Source organism: Ranitomeya imitator, chromosome 7 (genome assembly GCF_032444005.1).
Source record: "Ranitomeya imitator isolate aRanImi1 chromosome 7, aRanImi1.pri, whole genome shotgun sequence".
Taxonomy (NCBI): Eukaryota; Metazoa; Chordata; class Amphibia; order Anura; family Dendrobatidae; genus Ranitomeya; species Ranitomeya imitator.
The window spans coordinates 211702179-211725515 of record NC_091288.1 but is presented as its reverse complement, the minus strand read 5'-3'; the positions used below and the strand labels follow the sequence as shown (position 1 = coordinate 211725515).

Sequence of the window (23337 nt, the reverse complement as noted above, 5' to 3'; positions counted from 1 at the left end):
CCTATTCCTTTGGGGTATTTCTCTGAGGTAAGTCAGGCTTGTATTTCTATCTTCAGGCTAGTCAGCTCCTCAGGCAGTGCCGAGTTGCATAGGTAGTTGATAGGCGCAATCCACTGCTGCTTATAGTTGTGTGAGGATAGATCAGGTACTGCAGTCTACAGAGATTCCACGTCTCAGAGCTCGTCCTATTGTTTTTGGTTATTGCCAGATCTCTGTATGTGCGCTGATTACTGCACGCTGTGTTGCCTGATTGCCAGCCATAACAGTACAAGGAGCCCTTCAATGATTTCCAATAGAGGGAAAAAAGAAATCCTGACATCATTTTTTTTTCTTAGCTCTGTCTTCAGTCTTTTTTTTCCCCTAGACATTAGAGTGCTTCAGGACACAGCTGTGGACATGGATATTCAGGCTCTGTGCTCCTCAATGGATAATCTCGTTGTAAATGTACAAAAGATTCAAGATACTATTGATCAGAAATCGATGCTAGAACCAAGAATTCCGATTCCTGATTTGTTTTTTGGTGACAGAACTAAGTTCCTGAGCTTCAGAAATAATTGTAAGCTATTTTTGGCCTTGAAACCTCATTCTTCTGGTAATCCTATTCAACAGGTTTTGATTATTATTTCTTTTTTGCGCGGCGACCCACAGGACTGGGCGTTTTCTCTTGCACCAGGAGATTCTGCATTGAGTAATGTTGATGCATTTTTCCAGGCGCTGGGATTGCTTTACGATGAGCCTAATTCAGTGGATCAAGCTGAGAAAAATCTGCTGGCTTTATGCCAGGGTCAGGATGATGTAGAAGTATATTGTCAGAAATTTAGGAAATGGTCAGTACTCACTCTGTGGAATGAATCTGCACTAGCGGCTTTGTTCAGAAAGGGTCTCTCTGAAGCTCTTAAGGATGTAATGGTGGGATTTCCTATGCCTGCTGGTTTGAATGAGTCTATGTCCTTGGCCATTCAGATCGGTCGTCGCTTGCGCGAGCGTAAATCTGTGCACCATCTGGCGGTATTGTCTGAGAGTAAGCCTGAGCCTATGCAGTGCGACAGGACTATGACTAAAGTAGAACGGCACGAACACAGACGTCTGAACAGACTGTGTTTCTATTGTGGTGATTCTACTCATGCTATTTCTAATTGTCCTAAACGCACTAGGCGGTTCGATAGCTCTGCCGTTATTGGTACTGTACAGTCCAAATTCCTTTTGTCCATTACCTTAATGTGCTCTTTGTCATCATATTCTGTCATGGCGTTTGTGGATTCAGGCGCTGCCCTGAATCTGATGGATTTGGATTATGCTAAACGTTGTGGATTTTTCTTGGAGCCTTTGCGGTGTCCTATTCCGTTGAGAGGAATTGATGCTACACCTTTGGCCAAGAATAAGCCTCAGTACTGGGCCCAGCTGACCATGTGCATGGCTCCTGCACATCAGGAAGTTATTCGCTTTTTGGTACTGCATAATTTGCATGATGTGGTCGTGTTGGGGTTGCCATGGCTACAAACCCATAATCCAGTATTGGATTGGAACTCTATGTCGGTAACCAGCTGGGGTTGTCAGGGAGTACATGGTGATGTTCCATTTTTGTCTATTTCGTCATCCATTCCTTCTGACATCCCAGAGTTCTTGTCGGACTTTCAGGATGTATTTGAAGAGTCCAAGTCTGATGCCCTACCTCCGCATAGGAATTGTGATTGTGCTATCGATTTGATTCCTGGTAGTAAATTCCCTAAGGGTCGTTTATTTAATTTGTCCGTACCTGAACACACCGCTATGCGCAGTTATGTGAAGGAGTCCCTGGAGAAGGGACATATTCGCCCATCGTCGTCACCATTGGGAGCAGGGTTCTTTTTTGTAGCCAAGAAGGATGGTTCGCTAAGACCGTGTATTGATTACCGCCTTCTTAATAAGATCACTGTTAAGTTTCAGTATCCCTTGCCATTGATTTCTGACTTGTTTGCTCGGATTAAGGGGGCTAGTTGGTTTACTAAGATTGATCTTCGTGGTGCGTATAATCTGGTGAGAATCAGGCAGGGAGATGAATGGAAAACGGCATTTAATACGCCCGAGGGTCATTTTGAGTATCTGGTGATGCCGTTCGGACTTGCCAATGCTCCATCTGTTTTTCAGTCTTTTATGCATGACATTTTCCGTGAGTATCTGGATAAATTCTTGATTGTTTACTTGGATGACATTTTGATCTTCTCAGATGATTGGGAGTCTCATGTGAAGCAAGTCAGAATGGTTTTCCAGGTACTGCGTGCTAATTCCTTGTTCGTGAAGGGATCAAAGTGTCTCTTCGGTGTGCAGAAAGTTTCATTTTTGGGGTTCATCTTTTCCCCTTCTACTATCGAGATGGATCCGGTTAAGGTTCAGGCCATCCAGGATTGGACTCAGCCGACATCTCTAAAAAGTCTGCAGAAATTCCTGGGCTTTGCTAATTTTTATCGTCGCTTCATCTGTAATTTTTCTAGCATTGCCAGACCATTGACCGATTTGACCAAGAAGGGTGCTGATTTGGTTAATTGGTCTTCTGCTGCCGTGGAAGCTTTTCAGGAGTTGAAGCGTCGTTTTTGCTGTGCCCCTGTGTTGTGTCAACCTGATGTTTCTCTTCCGTTCCAGGTCGAGGTTGATGCTTCTGAGATTGGTGCAGGGGCGGTTTTGTCACAGAGAGGTTCTGGTTGCTCAGTGTTCAAACCATGTGCTTTCTTTTCCAGGAAATTTTCTGCTGCTGAGCGTAATTATGATGTGGGCAACCGAGAGTTGCTGGCCATGAAGTGGGCATTCGAGGAGTGGCGTCATTGGCTTGAGGGTGCTAAGCATCGCGTGGTGGTTTTGACTGATCATAAGAACCTTACTTATCTTGAGTCTGCCAAGCGCTTGAATCCTAGACAGGCCCGTTGGTCGTTATTTTTTGCTCGTTTTGATTTTGTGATTTCATACCTTCCGGGCTCTAAAAATGTGAAGGCGGATGCTCTGTCTAGGAGTTTTGTGCCCGACTCTCCGGGGTTATCTGAGCCGGCGAGTATCCTCAAGGAAGGAGTCATTGTGTCTGCCATCTCCCCTGATTTGCGGAGAGTGTTGCAGAAATTTCAGGCTAATAAACCTGATCGTTGTCCGGCCGAGAAACTGTTCGTCCCTGATAGGTGGACTAGTAAAGTTATCTCTGAACTTCATTGTTCGGTGCTGGCCGGTCATCCAGGAATCTTTGGTACCAGGGAGTTGGTTGCTAGATCCTTCTGGTGGCCATCTCTGTCACGGGATGTGCGTGCTTTTGTGCAGTCCTGTGGAATTTGTGCTAGGGCTAAGCCCTGCTGTTCACGTGCCAGTGGGTTGCTTTTGCCCTTGCCGGTCCCGAAGAGGCCTTGGACACATATTTCGATGGATTTCATTTCTGACCTTCCCGTTTCTCAAAAAATGTCGGTCATTTGGGTGGTCTGTGATCGCTTTTCTAAAATGGTCCATCTGGTGCCCTTGGTTAAATTGCCTTCCTCCTCTGATTTGGTGCCTTTGTTCTTCCAGCATGTGGTTCGTTTACATGGCATTCCTGAGAATATTGTTTCTGACAGAGGTTCCCAGTTTGTCTCGAGGTTCTGGCGAGCCTTTTGTGGTAGGATGGGCATTGACCTATCTTTTTCCTCGGCCTTCCATCCTCAGACTAATGGCCAGACCGAACGAACCAATCAGACCTTGGAAACATATCTGAGATGTTTTGTTTCCGCTGACCAGGATGATTGGGTGTCATTTTTGCCGTTGGCTGAGTTCGCCCTTAATAATCGGGCCAGCTCGGCTACCTTGGTCTCTCCATTTTTCTGCAATTCTGGGTTCCATCCTCGTTTCTCTTCAGGACAGGTTGAGTCTTCGGACTGTCCTGGTATGGATTATGTGGTGGACAGGTTGCAGCAGATCTGGACTCAGGTAGTGGACAATTTGACCTTGTCCCAGGAGAAGGCTCAGCTTTTCGCTAATCGCAGACGCTGTGTGGGACCCCGACTTCGTGTTGGGGATCTGGTTTGGTTATCTTCTCGTCATATACCTATGAAGGTTTCCTCTCCTAAATTTAAACCTCGTTTTATTGGTCCGTATAGGATTTCTGAGATTCTCAATCCGGTGTCTTTTCGTCTGACCCTCCCAGACTCCTTTTCCATACATAATGTATTCCATAGGTCGTTGTTGAGGAGATACGTGGCACCTATGGTTCCATCTGTGGAGCCTCCTGCCCCTGTTTTGGTGGAGGGGGAATTGGAGTATATTGTGGAGAAGATTTTGGATTCTCGTGTCTCTAGACGGAAACTCCAGTATCTGGTCAAATGGAAGGGTTATGCTCAGGAAGATAATTCCTGGGTTTTTGCCTCTGATGTCCATGCCCCAGATCTTGTTCGTGCCTTTCATGTGGCTCATCCTGGTCGGCCTGGGGGTTCTGGTGAGGGTTCGGTGACCCCTCCTCAAGGGGGGGGTACTGTTGTGAATTCTGTGGCTGAGTTCACTTCTGTGGTCACAAGTGGTATTGCAGTCTCTGGGCTTCCTCCCTCAGGTGTTTTGGTGAGCTCGTTGGCTGCCTTGCTATTTAGCTCCACCTGAGTCTGTCTTCCTTGCTCCTTGTCAATGTTCCAGTGTTGGATCTGAGCTACTGCATCTTTCCTTGGGCCTGCTGCTCTGCTAGATAAGTGCTTCTAGTTTGTTTTCTGTTTTTTCTGTCCAGCTTGCTATTAACTTTTGCTGGAAGCTCTGAGAAGCAAAGGGGTGCACCGCCGTGCTGTTAGTTCGGCACGGTGGGTCTTTTTGCCCCTTTGCGTGGTTTTCGTTTTAGGGTTTTTGTAGACTGCATAGTTCTCTTTGCTATCCTCGCTCTGTCTAGAATATCGGGCCTCACTTTGCTGAATCTATTTCATTCCTACGTTTGTCTTTTCATCTTGCTAACAGTCATTATATGTGGGGGGCTGCCTATTCCTTTGGGGTATTTCTCTGAGGTAAGTCAGGCTTGTATTTCTATCTTCAGGCTAGTCAGCTCCTCAGGCAGTGCCGAGTTGCATAGGTAGTTGATAGGCGCAATCCACTGCTGCTTATAGTTGTGTGAGGATAGATCAGGTACTGCAGTCTACAGAGATTCCACGTCTCAGAGCTCGTCCTATTGTTTTTGGTTATTGCCAGATCTCTGTATGTGCGCTGATTACTGCACGCTGTGTTGCCTGATTGCCAGCCATAACAATGTACACAGTGACTGCACCAGCAGAATAGTGAGTGCAGCTCTGGGGTATAATACAGGATGTAACTCAGGATCAGTAATGTAATGTATGTACACAGTGACTGCACCAGCAGAATAGTGAGTGCAGCTCTGGAGTATAATACAGGATGTAACTCAGGATCAGTAATGTAATGTATGTACACAGTGACTGCACCAGCAGAATAGTGAGTGCAGCTCTGGGGTATAATACAGGATGTAACTCAGGATCAGTAATGTAATGTATCTACACAGTGACTGCACCAGCAGAATAGTGAGTGCAGCTCTGGAGGATTATACAGGATGGAGGATAATGAATTCTGCATATTACGATGTGCCTTTCCTAGTGCTGTCTGACATTCTACAGTTTAAACAATTTCTGGAATCAATAAATTAAAGTCTAACTTTCTCAGGCCTGAATTATGGAAATGATAAAACCATAAATGTCGGTGTCTAGTACCGGTCACTTGCGGTCATCCGCTCCTTTCCAGGCTTTATAGTGTGTCCTCGCTGGATAACATTGCTATTAATGAATCAGTGATGCGTCAGTCATAGAGCCCCGGGCACGAGCTCACGATCCGGGGGAAGACCTGCGCCTCGCCCCACTGAGATCTGCTGTGGACGCCCTTGTGGCTTTACAACGACCCCTCCATTATAGGTCACAGTAGGACATGGGCTTCCCAATATCAGAAGTCCCAGTGTCAGGGAGAAGATTGGATAAAGTTCCGTTCCAATCTCACTTTCCAAAATTCCGAACTTTCTGAGCCCAAAATGTTTTTCTTCCTGTTACATTAGAGATTCAGTTTGGTGGCGGAGCTCAGAGCCGGGGGCTTTCTGGAGACCATCGGTGGAGGATTATTGATGTTCACCGGTCGTCTAAACCTGCGATCCTCTATTGTGAATAATTCAGAGCCTGGAAAGTAAAGCTCAGTACAAACGTACCGCCATCCCGTGCGTCGCCGCGTCTCTACTGGTTACCCCAGGTCTCTCTGCTCTCGGGAGATCTCAGATCACTAACCACCACAGGTTATTATTACCTTTTTTTCTGCCTAAGGGTGGAAAAGTTCACTTTATACAAAAATAAAGACCCAGAAGGGGGAAAATAAATTGGACAGAACCTCAAGTTAGAAGGGAAGGAACCTGGGTGACAACAAAGATGGCTGACATGACTGTTCCCACAGGGGTAGTCACTCGGTTTTTCCAAACTCTTTTCGGTAGGGTGGCTCGTACTCTTTGGCTAACGGCACATGTCGGAATTTTGGTCCAGATTTTTCTGTAGCAAAGTTTGGGGCACATTTAATTTCTTCCATATCAAAGATTGAAATGAATTCCGGAACGTTTGTGCCTCTAGAATCTGAACGGATTTGCAAAGATGCATCAAAATTAGGATCAAGGAAAACCATTGAAACAAATCAATAAAATCCGATATAAAAAAAAAAATGCATTTCTGCAAGAGAAATTGTGGATTTAAAAAATAAAAATGCAAGAAAAACCCATTTTTGCGCTGATTCAGAACTTGGTGCTGTTAAATGATTTTTTTATGAGTAAAATTAGAAATTTTAAAATGGTAAATTAAAAAAAAAAAATCTGCATCGTGTCAATCCGTCAGGCGGAATTGCAGCTTTTACCCTTTGCAGTGGAAATGGGAAGCAAAACCCACACCCGACGCGCGCAGATACGCTGCGTAACAATCTGCACCAATCCCGCGACCTGTGAATATCCCCTTAGGGCTGCGTTCACACCTTACGGACTTAGTGCAGATTTTATGCGAGTGAAATCTGCACTATTTTACAGCACCAGAAAAGTTTTACTTTAATTTTATACACATGGGGCGGCGGAATTCATACGAAAACTGGCTTTGTGTTCATTTCTGATGCAGAAATTCTACTTTTTGGTGCTGATTTCCCCTTTTTAATTTCAATAGCAACCTGAAATTTGCAGGATTAGCTGCCGTCCCGGGGTCATTTTATTGCATTTTTTGGGATGTTTCCATAAGAAAAGATGAATGATAAAATGTGTAACTAACTGCGCAAACTATCCATAGAATTTAGAAAAATCTGCACCAAAAAAAAAAGCAGCGTACGAACATTAAGATATTATTTACCAACAAATCCGGATGGAATCTATAGAAAAGAAACTCCAGCTACTGTGGCTGGTTAACCCTTCGTATGCCCGGCCCCTGTACACTCGCCATTTTTTGCACTTATTAAATCTACCTTTAGCAAATTCATTGGAAATTTTTTTTTTCACCCCAGCACGAAATTCTCAAGAACTTATCACTAACAACTCGGAACTACTGGAGCGTAAAAATATTCTCACCTAATTAGACGGTTTCTGAAATGTGCGCCCTGAGGAATTCACTGTTTGGAGATTTTCCAGAAAGGGGGAAAATCTCAAGGAAGATTCCTTTAATGGAAGTGTGAGGAAGATAGAACCTAGGTCTGTAGATTCTCCAGTTTGAGGTCTCACAAATACAATTCTTCTTAGCAGCGTGATAAGAAAATTAATAAAATTGTAATTTTTTTATATATATTGATGACATTCCAGATGAATGAAGAATTGGCCTCCATGTGATATGCCTAAACCTGGTAGGAGCATAGCTATAGGGGGTGCACATTTTTAAGTCCCGCCCTTAGGACCACCTCAAACAGAATGGAAAAGCCCATTTATGGGAGGAGTTTAAGAACGGTGATATGCTCAGATTTTCCGGAATGTCGATATTTATCTGTACAGACAGTAAATGCACTCCGTCCCTAGTGTATGAATAGTTTCAAGTTAGTACGACTGATTTAAAACCCTGCTGTTGTCTTCGGTCAAAAACGACCGACTTCGATATTCTTTAAAATATTCAAGATGCGGCTCTGAAACCCGTGGCCGACCGACCCATCCTCATTTAAGTCAATCAACTACAAGTTTCAGAACCGCATCTTGAACACCCCCCAAAAATACCAAAGTTCAAAATCGGTCTCCCCAGACCGAAGACAACAGCAGGGTTATTAAAGTGCATTTTTCCAACTTCACCTATGGCTATTATTGGATAGAGCTCGTAAAAATAAACAAGTTTGCCATTTACAGTTTCTAAAAATTTTCAGCCGTCGTTGAGATATTAAAATTTTTCTTTAGATAACAGCTCGTTGCCTAGGAGACCGACCACTGCTGCTTTAAAACTTGTAAGCAGTTCCCCGAAGCTGGACGGTATTAGGAAGTAACAGCGATCCTGGCGATACTTACAAGCTAAGAAAAAGAGCTTGTAAGCACTGAACATGTTTGCCCACCGCTGTTACATAAAAAAAAAAAATTGGTCGGTCTCCTAGACAACGGGATGAGAAGAAAAGTATTAATAGCTTAAAAATGGCTGCAAATTTTAACAAACAGTAAATTGCAAAAGTGCTTGTTTTTACAAGCGCTGACAATATCCACCCGTAACGGTGGGGAGGATCCCTTTAAATCTTCAGAAATGTGGATTTAATTTTTTTTTAATTTGATTGACATTTCATAAGTAATTACATTGATTACTAGACATTTAAGATAGGTAATGGGGATAAAGGACGACGTTTTTAGACATTTTTATATGTGTCAGTCCAAACAAAACAGTCAAAACAGCTCCAAGACCTCTGTTTTTAGAAGACTCGACTCTTTAAAAGAAGTAATATATCTCTAGAATAAAACCATCTAAGGTAAACTCGTGTTTACCCATAAAGCCATAGGAGACCCAACAACTACACTTATACTGTGGCATGTAAAAGTCTTGGCACCTCTGATCAAAATTACTGTCATTGTGAACAGTTACGCAAGATGAAATGACCTCTAAAAGGCCGAATGTTACAGATGACGCATTTCCTTTTGTATTTTAGGCAAAAAATATATATTTTCATATTTTACATTTTTAAAATTACAAAAAGGAAAAATGGGCTGATGCTAAAGTTTGGGCACCCTGCATGGTTAGTACCTAGTAGCGCCCCCCTTTTGCAAGTATCACAACTTGTAAACGCTTTTTTTCATCCATTCTTCCTTGGAGAATTCCTCCAGTTCTGTGAGATTCCATCCTCTGCTATTTTATGGTCTCGCCACAGATTTTCAATGATCAGATCAGGGGACTGTGAGGGCCATTGTAAATCCTTCATCTTTTGAGGTCGACTATTGTGGATTGTGATGTGTGTTTAGGATCATTCTCCATTTACAGAAGCCATCCTCATCCTCTTTTCAGCTTCAACTATTTTACAGATGGTGTTATGTTTGCATCACGAATTTGTTGAAATTTCATTGAATCCATTCTTCCCTCTACTCATAAAGTATTCCTCATGTCATTGGCTGCAACACAACCCCAAAGCATGATGGATCCACCTCCATGCTTAATGGTGGGCAAGATGTTCTTTTCCTGAACTCCTGAATTTCTGGGCCCTCTTTTCTCCACACATACCTCTGATCATTGTGGCCAAAGAATTCTATTTTATCCTCATTGTTCCACAGGACTTATTTCCAAAATGCATCAGGCTTGCTTAGATGTTATTCTGCATACTTCTGATGCTGAATTTTATGCTGAGGACGCAGCAAAGGTTTTCTTCTGATGACTCTTCCATGAAGGTCATATTTGTGCAGGTGTCTCTGAACAGTACAACAATGTACCTCAACTCCAGGGTCTGCTAAATCTTTCTGAAAGTCTTTTGCAGTCAATTGAAGGTTCTGATTTGCCTCTCTAGCAGTCCTACAATCAACTCTCAATGAAATTTTGCTTGGTCTTCCAGACCTTATCTTGACTTCCACTGTTCCTGGTAACTGTCGTTTCTTAATTACATTTTGAACTGAGAAAAGGGCGACTTGAAAATGCTTTGCTATCTCCTTATAGCCTTCTCCTGCTTTGTGGGCCTCCACCATTTTCATTTTCAGCGTGCTAGGCAGCTGCTTAGAAGAACCCATGGCTGCTATTTTTTGGCACAAGGTTAGAGGAGGCTGGGTTTTTATCAAGTTCGGAAATTTCCATTGCCTGGCCTTTCCTAACGATAATGGTGAACAAGTAATAACTATGACAGGCTGATTAAGGTCTGAAATATTGGTTAAAGTTATCTGAGAACATAAATCTCCCAAGAGTGCAAAAACTTTTGCATCGACCCATTTTCTAATTTTTAAAATGAAAAAAAGTCATTTTAGAGATAATTTTTGACATAGTTACATAGGTTGAAAAAACACCCCGCTCCATCAAATTTAACCTTTCTCCTCCAATTAATCATTTTATCACAAAATTGACTATAACTCACAATGTTATGAGTATTGGGGGTACAGCCCTTGTATAAACGATGCTATAGTGTCGGCCATTACTACCTCTTGTGGTCGGCGTTCCACATTCTGACTGCTCTAACTGTAAAGAACCCTTTCCTGTTTAGCTGTCAGAATCGCCTTTCTTCCACTCGCTATGAGTGACCCCAGGTCCTTCATATTACTGAGCAATTAGAGCTGCATTAGTAAAAATAATAAAAGTCTGAAGAAAAAAAACAGCAAAATTAAAATGAATAATTGAAAAATCAAGACTTACCCGTCATGGCGTGCGGGATGACAGTGATCAGCAAGCGCTGGTTTCTCATCTTAATGCCGATATCTGGGTCTTGCATAGCCACAATCAGACGCTCCATCTAACGTGAGACAGAAGTAACGCAATTAAAGGGGAGGATGTTAAAAGAGAACATTGTGATTTCTATAGATAAAGCAATAATCTTTACTGTGGAAAGAGGTTTATCCTATGTACAAGAATATAACTACTATAATACTGCCCCCTATGTACAGGAATATAACTACTATAATACTGCCTCTATGTACAAGAATATAACTACTATAAAACTGCCCTCTATGTACAAGAATATAACTACTATAATACTGCTCCTATGTACAAGAATATAACTACTATAATACCGCCCCTATGTACAAGAATATAACTACTATAATACTGCCCCTATGTACAAGAATATAACTACTATAATACTGCCCCCTATGTACAAGAATATAACTACTATAATACTGCCCCTATGTACAAAAATATAACTACTATAATACTGCTCCTATGTACAAGAATATAACTACTATAAAACTGCTCCTATGTACAAGAATATAACTACTATAATACTGCCCCTATGTACAAGAATATAACTACTATAATACTGCTCCTATGTACAAGGATATAACTACTATAATACTGCTCCTATGTGCAAGAATATAACTACTATAATACTGCTCCTATGTACAAGAATATAACTACTATAATACTGCCTCTATATACAAGAATATAACTACTATAATACTGTCCCCTATGTACAAGAATATAACTACTATAATACTGCTCCCTATGTACAAGAATATATCTACTATAATACTGCCCCCTATGTACAAGAATATAACTACTATCATACTGCTCCTATGTACAAGAATATAACTACTATAATACTGCTCCCTATGTACAAGAATATAACTACTATCATACTGCTCCTATGTACAAGAATATAACTACTATAATACTGCTCCCTATGTACAAGAATATATCTACTATAATACTGCCCCCTATGTACAAGAATATAACTACTATCATACTGCTCCTATGTACAAGAATATAACTACTATAATACTGCTCCCTATGTACAAGAATATAACTACTATCATACTGCTCCTATGTACAAGAATATAACTACTATAATACTGCTCCCTATGTACAAGAATATATCTACTATAATACTGCCCCCTATGTACAAGAATATAACTACTATCATACTGCTCCTATGTACAAGAATATAACTACTATAATACTGCTCCCTATGTACAAGAATATATCTACTATAATACTGCTCCCTATGTACAAGAATATAACTACTATAATACTGCTCCTATGTACAAGAATATAACTACTATAATACTGCTCCCTATGTACAAGAATATAACTACTATAATACTGCTCCCTATGTACAAGAATATAACTACTATAATACTGCTCCTATGTACAAGAATATAACTACTATAATACTGCTCCCTATGTACAAGAATATAACTACTATAATACTGCTCCCTATGTACAAGAATATAACTACTATAATACTGCTCCCTATGTACAAGAATATATCTACTATAATACTGCTCCCATGTACAAGAATATAACTACTATAATACTGTCCCCTATGTACAAGAATATAACTACTATAATACTGCCCCCTATGTACAAGAATATAACTACTATAATACTGCCCCTATGTACAAGAATATAACTACTATAATACTGCTCCTATGTACAAGAATATAACTACTATAATACTGCTCCTATGTACAAGAATATACAGTAACTACTATAATACTGCCCCCTATGTACAAGAATATAACTACTATAATACTGCTCCCTATGTACAAGAATATAACTACTATAATACAGCCCCTATGTACAAGAATACAACTACTATAATACTGCCCCTATGTACAAGAATATAACTACTATAATACTGCTCCCTATGTACAAGAATATAACTACTATAATACTATTCCTATGTACAAGAATATAACTACTATAATACTGCTCCTATGTACAAGAATATAACTACTATAATACTGCTCCTATGTACAAGAATATACAGTAACTACTATAATACTGCCCCCTATGTACTAGAATATAACTACTATAATACTGCCCCTATGTACAAGAATATAACTACTATAATACTGCCCCTATGTAGAAGAATATAACTACTATAATACTGCCCCTATGTACAAGAATATAACTACTATAATACTGCCCCTATGTACAAGAATATAACTACTATAATACTGCCCCTATGTACAAGAATATAACTACTATAATACTGCACCTATGTACAGAATATAACTACTATAACACTGCCCCTATGTACAAGAATATAACTACTATAATACTGCCCCTATATATAAGAATATAACTTCTATAATACTGCCCCTATATACAAGAATATAACTACTATAATACTGCCCCTATGTACAAGAATATAACTACTATAATACTGCCCCTATATACAAGAATACAACTACTATAATACTGCCCCTATGTACAAGAATATAACTACTATAATACTGCTCCTATGTACAAGAATATAACTACTATAATACTGCTCCCTATGTAGAAGAATATAACTACTATAATACTGCCCCTATGTACAAGAATATAACTACTATAATACTGCCCCTATGTACAAGAATACAACTACTATAATACTGCCCCTATGTACAAGAATATAACTACTATAATACTGCTCCCTATGTACAAGAATATAACTACTATAATACTATTCCTATGTACAAGAATATAACTACTATAATACTGCCCCTATGTACAAGAATATAACTACTATAATACAGCCCCTATGTACAAGAATACAACTACTATAATACTGCCCCTATGTACAAGAATATAACTACTATAATACTGCTCCCTATGTACAAGAATATAACTACTATAATACTATTCCTATGTACAAGAATATAACTACTATAATACTGCTCCTATGTACAAGAATATAACTACTATAATACTGCTCCCTATGTACAAGAATATAACTACTATAATACAGCCCCTATGTACAAGAATACAACTACTATAATACTGCCCCTATGTACAAGAATATAACTACTATAATACTATTCCTATGTACAAGAATATAACTACTATAATACTGCTCCTATGTACAAGAATATAACTACTATAATACTGCTCCTATGTACAAGAATATACAGTAACTACTATAATACTGCCCCCTATGTACTAGAATATAACTACTATAATACTGCCCCTATGTACAAGAATATAACTACTATAATACTGCCCCTATGTAGAAGAATATAACTACTATAATACTGCCCCTATGTACAAGAATATAACTACTATAATACTGCCCCTATGTACAAGAATATAACTACTATAATACTGCCCCTATGTACAAGAATATAACTACTATAATACTGCACCTATGTACAGAATATAACTACTATAACACTGCCCCTATGTACAAGAATATAACTACTATAATACTGCCCCTATATATAAGAATATAACTTCTATAATACTGCCCCTATATACAAGAATATAACTACTATAATACTGCCCCTATGTACAAGAATATAACTACTATAATACTGCCCCTATATACAAGAATACAACTACTATAATACTGCCCCTATGTACAAGAATATAACTACTATAATACTGCTCCTATGTACAAGAATATAACTACTATAATACTGCCCCTATGTAGAAGAATATAACTACTATAATACTGCCCCTATGTACAAGAATATAACTACTATAATACTGCCCCTATGTACAAGAATATAACTACTATAATACTGCCCCTATGTACAGAATATAACTACTATAACACTGCCCCTATGTACAAGAATATAACTACTATAATACTGCCCCTATATATAAGAATATAACTTCTATAATACTGCCCCTATGTACAAGAATATAACTACTATAATACTGCCCCTATATATAAGAATATAACTACTATAATACTGCCCCTATGTACAAGAATATAACTACTATAATACTGCCCCTATATACAAGAATACAACTACTATAATACTGCCCCTATGTACAAAAATATAACTACTATAATACTGCTCCTATGTACAAGAATATAACTACTATAATACTGCTCCTATGTACAGTAATATAACCACTAATATCGCAGTCCTGTATAATGTCCATAGCGGTGCACAGAACAATCTGTCTTACTATGGGCGGTTTATACTGTGACATTTGTGTAATTGCACCGTCAGTTCTGTCTCTGGCGGTAGAATTTAATCTAGAAGGAGATTATCTCTGTGGATTTCTGATTATTTTCTATCCACCAAATGTATTTCCGCCAAGTGGCCACTTCAGTGTCAGCTCATGCGGTCGTGTTATATCGGTACAATGTCATTTCTGCTTTCAGCTCAGAGTGGAGGAATCACTGAGGATCAGTGGGCAGTGACTTTATTCTCGTGTATCTCAGCCTGTGATGTGTGATACGCCCCGCGCACCTGGCGGCTGCTCATCACTATGAAGTGAATATTCGGATGTAATCAGACGAATTCTCCTCCCGCTCTGATTAGCAGATTCTTCGCTTCTTGTGGGAGATTGTTTGGTTTCTTGCTGAGTGGAGTCTGAGCACAGATGGCGGAGTCCAGAGGGGGAGAAGATCTGTGCAGCCACCGACAACCAACATGGCCACCACTGCGGTCATCCAACTCTCCTAGGCTCACGAAGAGTACAGTATGGCCACCCAGAGGGGCAGACATTTTATCTGATGGGAGAAGAGTGCGGGGTCTCCAAATTCAGTCTACAGCCGGACGACGACCCCCAATATCCAGCCAATGTCAATAACAATGAGGAGTCCTGGGGGTGATGATCCGGGAACACAGAGCGCTGAGCTCACATCGTCCAGTCTGTCTGGGCGCACATGAGACAGAAGGATCCGCACAAGCCTCATACACAGAAGATCTGGGGTCGGGTCTCCAAGATGTTTGGAACAACCTCTGTACAAGTGACCAAGAAGTCATGGAAGCGACGGGCGGTCACCGGATACTGATGATGGAGGTGACGGGCGGTCACCAGATACTGATGATGAAGGAGAGGGGCGGTCACCGGATACTGATGATGGAGGAGAGGGGCGGTCACCGGATACTGATGATGGAGGTGACGGGCGGTCACCAGATACTGATGATGGAGGCGACGGGCAGTCACCGGATACTGATGATGGAGGTGAGGGCGGTCACCAGATACTGATGATGGAGGCGACGGGCGGTCACCAGATACTGATGATGGAGGTGAGGGCGGTCACCAGATACTGATGATGGAGGCGACGGGCGGTCACCAGATACTGATGATGGAGGTGACGGGCGGTCACCAGATACTGATGATGGAGGAGACGGACGGTCACCAGATACTGATGATGGAGGTGACGGGCGGTCACCGGATACTGATGATGGAGGTGATGGGCGGTCAGCAGATACTGATGATGGAGGAGACGGACGGTCACCAGATACTGATGATGGAGGTGATGGGCGGTCACCGGATAATGATGATGGAGGAGACGGACGGTCACCAGATACTGATGATGGAGGTGACGGACGGTCACCAGATACTGATGATGGAGGTGACGGGCGGTCACCGGATACTGATGATGGAGGTGATGGGCGGTCAGCAGATACTGATGATGGAGGAGACGGACGGTCACCAGATACTGATGATGGAGGTGATGGGCGGTCACCGGATAATGATGATGGAGGAGACGGACGGTCACCAGATACTGATGATGGAGGAGACGGACGGTCACCAGATACTGATGATGGAGGTGACGGGCGGTCACCGGATACTGATGATGGAGGTGATGGGCGGTCACCAGATACTGATGATGGAGGAGACGGACGGTCACCAGATACTGATGATGGAGGAGACGGGCGGTCACCAGATACTGATGATGGAGGTGACGGGCGGTCACCAGATACTGATGATGCAGTTGATGGGCGGTCACCAGATATTGATGATGGAGGAGAGGGGCGGTCACCAGATACTGATGATGGAGGCGACGGGCAGTCACCAGATACTGATGATGGAGGTAATGGGCGGTCACCAGAAACTGATGATGGAGATGACGGGCAGTCACCAGAAACTGATGATGGAGGTGACGGGCAGTCACCAGAAACTGATGATGGAGGTAATGGGCGGTCACCAGATACTGATGATGGAGGTGATGGGCGGTCAGAAGACAAGGATAGGATTTACATTTTCTCTTTTGCTCGTTCACTTAGTTTATTTTATCCACCACCAATATGACTTGCATCCAGTCATCCACAGTCCACGATTGCTTTTCCTTAGCCCATTGTAACCTTGTTTTTTCTGTGTAGGTGTTAATGATGGCTTTCGTTTAGCTTTTCTGTATGTAAATCCCATTTCCTTTAGGCGGTTTCTTACAGTTCGGTCACAGACGTTGACTCCAGTTTCCTCCCATTCGTTCCTCATTTGTTTTGTGCATTTCCTGTTTTGGAGACATATTGCTTTAAGTTTCCGGTCTTGACGCTTTGATGTCTTCCTTGGTCTACCAGTATGTTTGCCTTTAACAACCTTCCCATGTTGTTTGTATTTGGTCCAGATTTTAGACACAGCTGACTGTGAACAACCAACATCTTTTGCAACATTGCGTGATGATTTACCCTCTGAAGAGTTTGATAATCCTCTCCTTTGTTTCAAATGACATCTCTCATGTTGGAGCCATGATTCATGTCCGTCCACTTGGTGCAGCAGCTCTCCAAGGTGTGATCACTCCTTATTAGATGCAGACTAACGAGCAGATCTAATTTGATGCAGGTGTTAGTTTTGGGTATGAAAATTTACAGGGTGATTCCATAATGTTTTCCCACATAATTGAGTGATTCCATAATTTTTCCCCTCTGCTTGTTCTAAAAAAAGGAACCATTACTGACTACCACATTTTTTGTTCTTGATTTCTTTTAGTGATTCTGAAAGCCAGAAAGTTGCCATGTCAAATGACTTTAGTTTTGTGCCATGTCTGTGATCTGCTTTTTTTTCTACAAAATTAAACAACTTAATGAACATCCTCCAAGGACGGTGATTCCATCATTTTTGCCAGGGGTTGTAGTAGAGGAGATAGTGGAGGAGAAGGAGTAGTCCGAGGGCTGTGAGGGGGGATGATGGAGGTGGTTGTAAGGATATGGTAAGAGATGGTGAGTGTGATGGCGGGTGAGGATGGTCGAATTGATGACAGATGGTGGTTTATGGTGGTGATGTTAGGGGTGATAGTTATTATGGGGGTGGTGATGTTAGGGGTGATAGTTATTATGGGGGTGGTGATGTTAGGGGTGATAGTTATTATGGGAGTGGTGATGTTAGGGGTGATAGTTATTATGGGAATAGTGATGTTAGGGGTGATAGTTATTATGGGAATAGTGATGTTAGGGGTGATAGTTATTATGGGAATAGTGATGTTAGGGTGATAGTTGTTATGGGGGTGATGTTGGGCGTGATGAGGAGACAGTGTGGGTAATGGTGGCAGTGATAATACGGGTGACAATGGGGGTGATGGCTATTACACTGGTGGCAGCGGTGCTGGTAATGATGCAGTTGATGATGGGGTGATGGGTATTAGACTGGTGGCAGCGGTGCTGGTAATGATGCGGTTGATGATGGGGTGATGGGTATTACACTGGTGGCAGCGGTCCTGGTATGATGCGGGTGATGATGGGGGTGATGGGTATTAGACTGGTGGCAGCGGTGCTGGTATGATGCGGGTGATGATGGGGGTGATGGGTATTAGACTGGTGGAAGCGGTGCTGGTATGAGGCGGGTGATGGGTATTAGACTGGTGGCAGCGGTGCTGGTATGATGCGGGTGATGGGTATTAGACTGGTGGCAGCGGTGCTGGTATGATGCTGGTGATGATGGGGTGATGGGTATAAGACTGGTGGCAGCGGTCCTGGTATGATGCGGGTAATGATGGGGGTGATGGGTATTAGACTGGTGGCAGCGGTGCTGGTGATGATGCGGGTGATGATGCGGGTGATGGGTATAAGACTGGTGGCAGCGGTGCTGGTATGATGCTGGTGATGATGAGGTGATGGGTATAAGACTGGTGGCAGCGGTGCTGGTATGATGCGGGTGATGATGGGGGTGATGGTATTAGACTGGTTGCAGCGGTGCTGGTATGATGCGGGTGATGATGGGGTGATGGGTATTAGACTGGTGGCAGCGGTGCTGATAATGATGCGGGTGATGATGCGGGTGATGGGTATAAGACTGGTGGCAGCGGTCCTGGTATGATGCGGGTAATGATGGGGTGATGGGTATAAGACTGGTGGCAGCGGTGCTGGTATGATGTGGGTGATGATGGGGTGATGGGTATTAGACTGGTGGCAGCGGTGCTGGTATGATGCTGGTGATGATGGGGGTGATGGGTATTAGACTGGTGGCAGCGGTGCTGGTATGATGCGGGTGATGATGGGGGTGATGGGTATTAGACTGGTGGCAGCGGTGCTGGTATGATGCGGGTGATGATGGGGGTGATGGGTATTAGACTGGTGGCAGCGGTGCTGGCATGATGTGGGTGATGATGGGGTGATGGGTATTAGACTGGTTGCAGCTGTGCTGGTATGATGCGGGTGATGATGGGAGTGATGGGTATTAGACTGGTGGCAGCGGTGCTGATAATGATGCTGGTGATGATGGGGGTGATGGGTATTAGACTGCTGGTAGCGGTGCTGGTATGATGCGGGTGATGATGGGGGTGATGGGTATTAGACTGGTGGCAGCGGTGCTGGCATGATGCGGGTGATGATGGGGTGATGGGTATTAGACTGGTGGCAGCGGTGCTGGTATGATGCGGGTGATGATGGGGGTGATGGGTATTAGACTGGTGGCAGCGGTGCTGGCATGATGTGGGTGATGATGGGGTGATGGGTATTAGACTGGTTGCAGCTGTGCTGGTATGATGCGGGTGATGATGGGAGTGATGGGTATTAGACTGGTGGCAGCGGTGCTGATAATGATGCTGGTGATGATGGGGGTGATGGGTATTAGACTGCTGGTAGCGGTGCTGGTATGATGCGGGTGATGATGGGGGTGATGGGTATTAGACTGGTGGCAGCGGTGCTGGCATGATGCGGGTGATGATGGGGTGATGGGTATTAGACTGGTGGCAGCGGTGTTGGTATGATGCGGGTGATGATGGGAGTGATGGGTATTAGACTGGTGGCAGCGGTGTTGGTATGATGCGGGTGATGATGGGGTGATGGGTATTAGACTGGTGGCAGCGGTGTTGGTATGATGCGGGTGATGATGGGAGTGATGGGTATTAGACTGGTGGCAGCGGTGCTGGCATGATGCGGGTGATGATGGGGTGATGGGTATTAGACTGGTGGCAGCGGTGTTGGTATGATGCGGGTGATGATGGGAGTGATGGGTATTAGACTGGTGGCAGCGGTGCTGGTGATGATGCTGGTGATGGGTATTAGACTGGTGGCAGCGGTGCTGGTATGATGCGGGTGATGATGGGGGTGATGGGTATTAGACTGGTGGCAGCCGTGCTGGTGATGATGGGAGTGGTGGGTATTAGACTGGTGGCAGCGGAGCTGGTAATAATGCGGGTGATGATGGGGGTGATGGTATTAGACTGGTGGCAGCGGTGCTGGTACGATGCGGGTGATGATGGGGGTGATGGTATTAGACTGGTGGCAGCGGTGCTGGTGATGATGGGGGTGATGGGTATTAGACTGGTGGCAGCGGTGCTGGTGATGATGGGGGTGATGGGTATTAGACTGGTGGCAGCGGTGCTGATAATGATGCTGGTGATGATGGGGGTGATGGTATTAGACTGGTGGCAGCGGTGCTGGTGATGATGGGGGTGATGGGTATTAGACTGGTGGCAGCGGTGCTGGTGATGATGGGGGTGATGGGTATTAGACTGGTGGCAGCGGTACTGATAATGATGCTGGTGATGATGGGGGTGATGGTATTAGACTGGTGGCAGCGGTGCTGGTACGATGTGGGTGATGATGGGGGTGATGGGTATTAGACTGGTGGCAGCGGTGCTGGTGATGATGGGGGTGATGGGTATTAGACTGGTGGCAGCGGTGCTGATAATGATGCTGGTGATGATGGGGGTGATGGTATTAGACTGGTGGCAGCGGTGCTGATAATGATGCTGGTGATGATGCGGGTGATGGTATTAGACTGGTGGCAGCGGTGCTGGTACGATGCGGGTGATGATGGGGGTGATGGTATTAGACTGGTGGCAGCGGAGCTGGTACGATGGGGGTGATGGGTATTAGACTGGTGGCAGCGGTGCTGGTACGATGCGGGTGATGATGGGGGTGATGGTATTAGACTGGTGGCAGCGGTGCTGGTGATGATGGGAGTGGTGGTCGCTCCGCGCTCATCCAGCAGATTCCATTTCATCTATATATAACTCGCTTTATCTGGGAACTTGCTCCGTGTCCTGATGTAACTGCAGCCGCTCGCTCATTATCCTGCGGGGAGCGCGGCCTCAGCGAGTACAAGAGCGAGGGACACGCGGAATGTAGCAGAGCCGACGCTGTCATCACACTGCACTTACATAGGACTGCACTTCTGATCATAAAGAGACGAGGTTTACACTGGACTGCGGCTAATCCATCACAAATAACCTACTTACAATGCGTTATCTGAGATATTTACATAGGACTGCATGTTATCCTACTACATTGTCATATCATGAAGCGTTATCTGTACATAGGACTGCTGCATTATCTTTTTTATCTGAAGCTTTGTATAGGACTGCCAAAAATCCTACTGCCTTATCTTATGTGTGTAATCTACTGCTATACATAGGACTGCAAGTGAACCTACTGTTTTACATCACAATGCATCATCTGTGGTTTTACATAGGACTGCAGGCAATGCTAAAGATGATTTTATCACATTATTTCAAGCATTATATAGTTCTGAAAGTAAACCTACTTTCTCATCGTGCACATGTGATTGATGGATTTACATGGGACTGCTAGTAAACAATTTGTAGTACATTGTGATGTATTATCTGTGCTTTTACATGGGACTGCAATAAATGACACAGGTGATTTCATCACATTACTACAGAGTTTACCTCATGTGTACAATCTGTGACTTTACATAGGACTGCAAGTAACCCTACTATATTAAGTTTTAATGCATTGTATGTACTTCTACATAGGACTGCAGGTAATGGTACAAGTTATTTTGCAAAGATTTACATAGGACTGCAAGCAAACCTACTACCGTATCTTGAGTGTGCGATCTGTGGATTTACATAGGACTGCAAGTAAACCCTACTGTGTTAAATTATAATGCATTATCTGTGATTTTACATAGGACTGCTGATAACGTTACATATTATCACATTATCTCAGATTTCCCACAGGACTGCAATTAAACCTACTGCCTTATCTTAAGTGTGTGAGCTATGGCTTTACATAGGGCTGCACGTAAACTTACGGTATGACGTTTTACGTAGGACTGCGAGAAATATTATAGATTGTTTTATTACACTATCTCAAGCGTTACACGAGACTAAAAGTAAACCCGATCTTGTATCTTGTCAGTATGATCTGAGGCTTTACATGGGACTGCGCGTAAACACCTTGTGGTTTGTTATAATGCATTATCTTTGGATTTACATAGGACTGCGGGTAATGAGAACATGGATATAACGTGATATGATTTTATCACACTATCACTGGCTTTACCTTACGCGTATGATCTGTACCTTGCACAGGACTGCAAGTAAACCTGCTGTATTAAGTTATAACGCACTATCAGTATTTTTACATAGGACTGCCGGTAGCGCTACGGCTTATTTTATAACATCATCTCAGTCTTTTCTATAGGACTGCAAATAATGCGTATGATCGGTAAGTTTACATAGGACTGCTGGTACACCGCCTTCATTAAATGATACCGTATCTATGAATTTACATGGGACTGCAGGTATTATTATTGATTATTATATCCTGATACATAAGTGAGTCCTGTACAGCGCGGTGTGACACATTCAGCTCTGCTACATCCATAGTCCACGAGGACTGCGCTACGTACCACGGCGGCGACATCTGGAGCAGCATCGCCCCTGGCTCCCTCCACATCTGTCAGTTCTGTATGATGGCAGCGGGGGTCTTACCTTGGTCAGACATGACATCTGGACTTTGTAGTTCTTCCCGTGCTGCAGGTTATTGATGGTCATGATGATGATGAGGAGGAGGAGGAGAGGAGCAGATCTGTGTGTGTCCCCTCCTGAGCCCAGGCAGCTGTGTGAGCAGGAGATGGGGAGCCTGAGCTCTCGGCTGCTGTCTGCTGCCACCTGCTGGACGACATCAGGGACTGCAGGGGAGGCATAATGCATGAGACACAGATGGAGCAGAGCTGAGATGGTGACAAATCTGCTACCAACAACCTGCTACCTGCTAGAGAGGTAGATCCTTTCTTGCTAAATAAAAAACAGCGCCACCCCTGTCTACAGGTTGTACCTGGTACTCCAGCTCAGCTCTTATGACGCGAATGGGGCTGCGCTAAGCTGCAGTACCAGACACTAACTGTAGACAAAGGCGGCGCT

General features: G+C 43.3%; 1 protein-coding gene across 2 annotated transcripts in view; it reads right to left on the bottom strand.

Annotated features, from left to right (window-relative positions):
• The window catches only part of RGS11 (regulator of G protein signaling 11), a 97498-nt gene extending 74379 nt beyond the window's left edge, over positions 1 to 23119 (bottom strand). Inside the window, exons 1-2 of one of the 2 annotated variants that reach the window (XM_069734720.1) lie at positions 22906 to 23119; positions 10749 to 10845 (exon numbers count right to left, since the gene is read on the bottom strand). In XM_069734720.1, the coding sequence (XP_069590821.1) occupies positions 10749 to 10845; positions 22906 to 22968 (160 nt within the window). In that variant the 5' untranslated portion in view covers positions 22969 to 23119. The remainder of the gene's footprint in view (positions 1 to 10748; positions 10846 to 22905) is intronic. The other variant, XM_069734719.1, reaches the window with a different exon arrangement.
• Between the last annotated feature and the right edge of the window lie 218 nt (positions 23120 to 23337).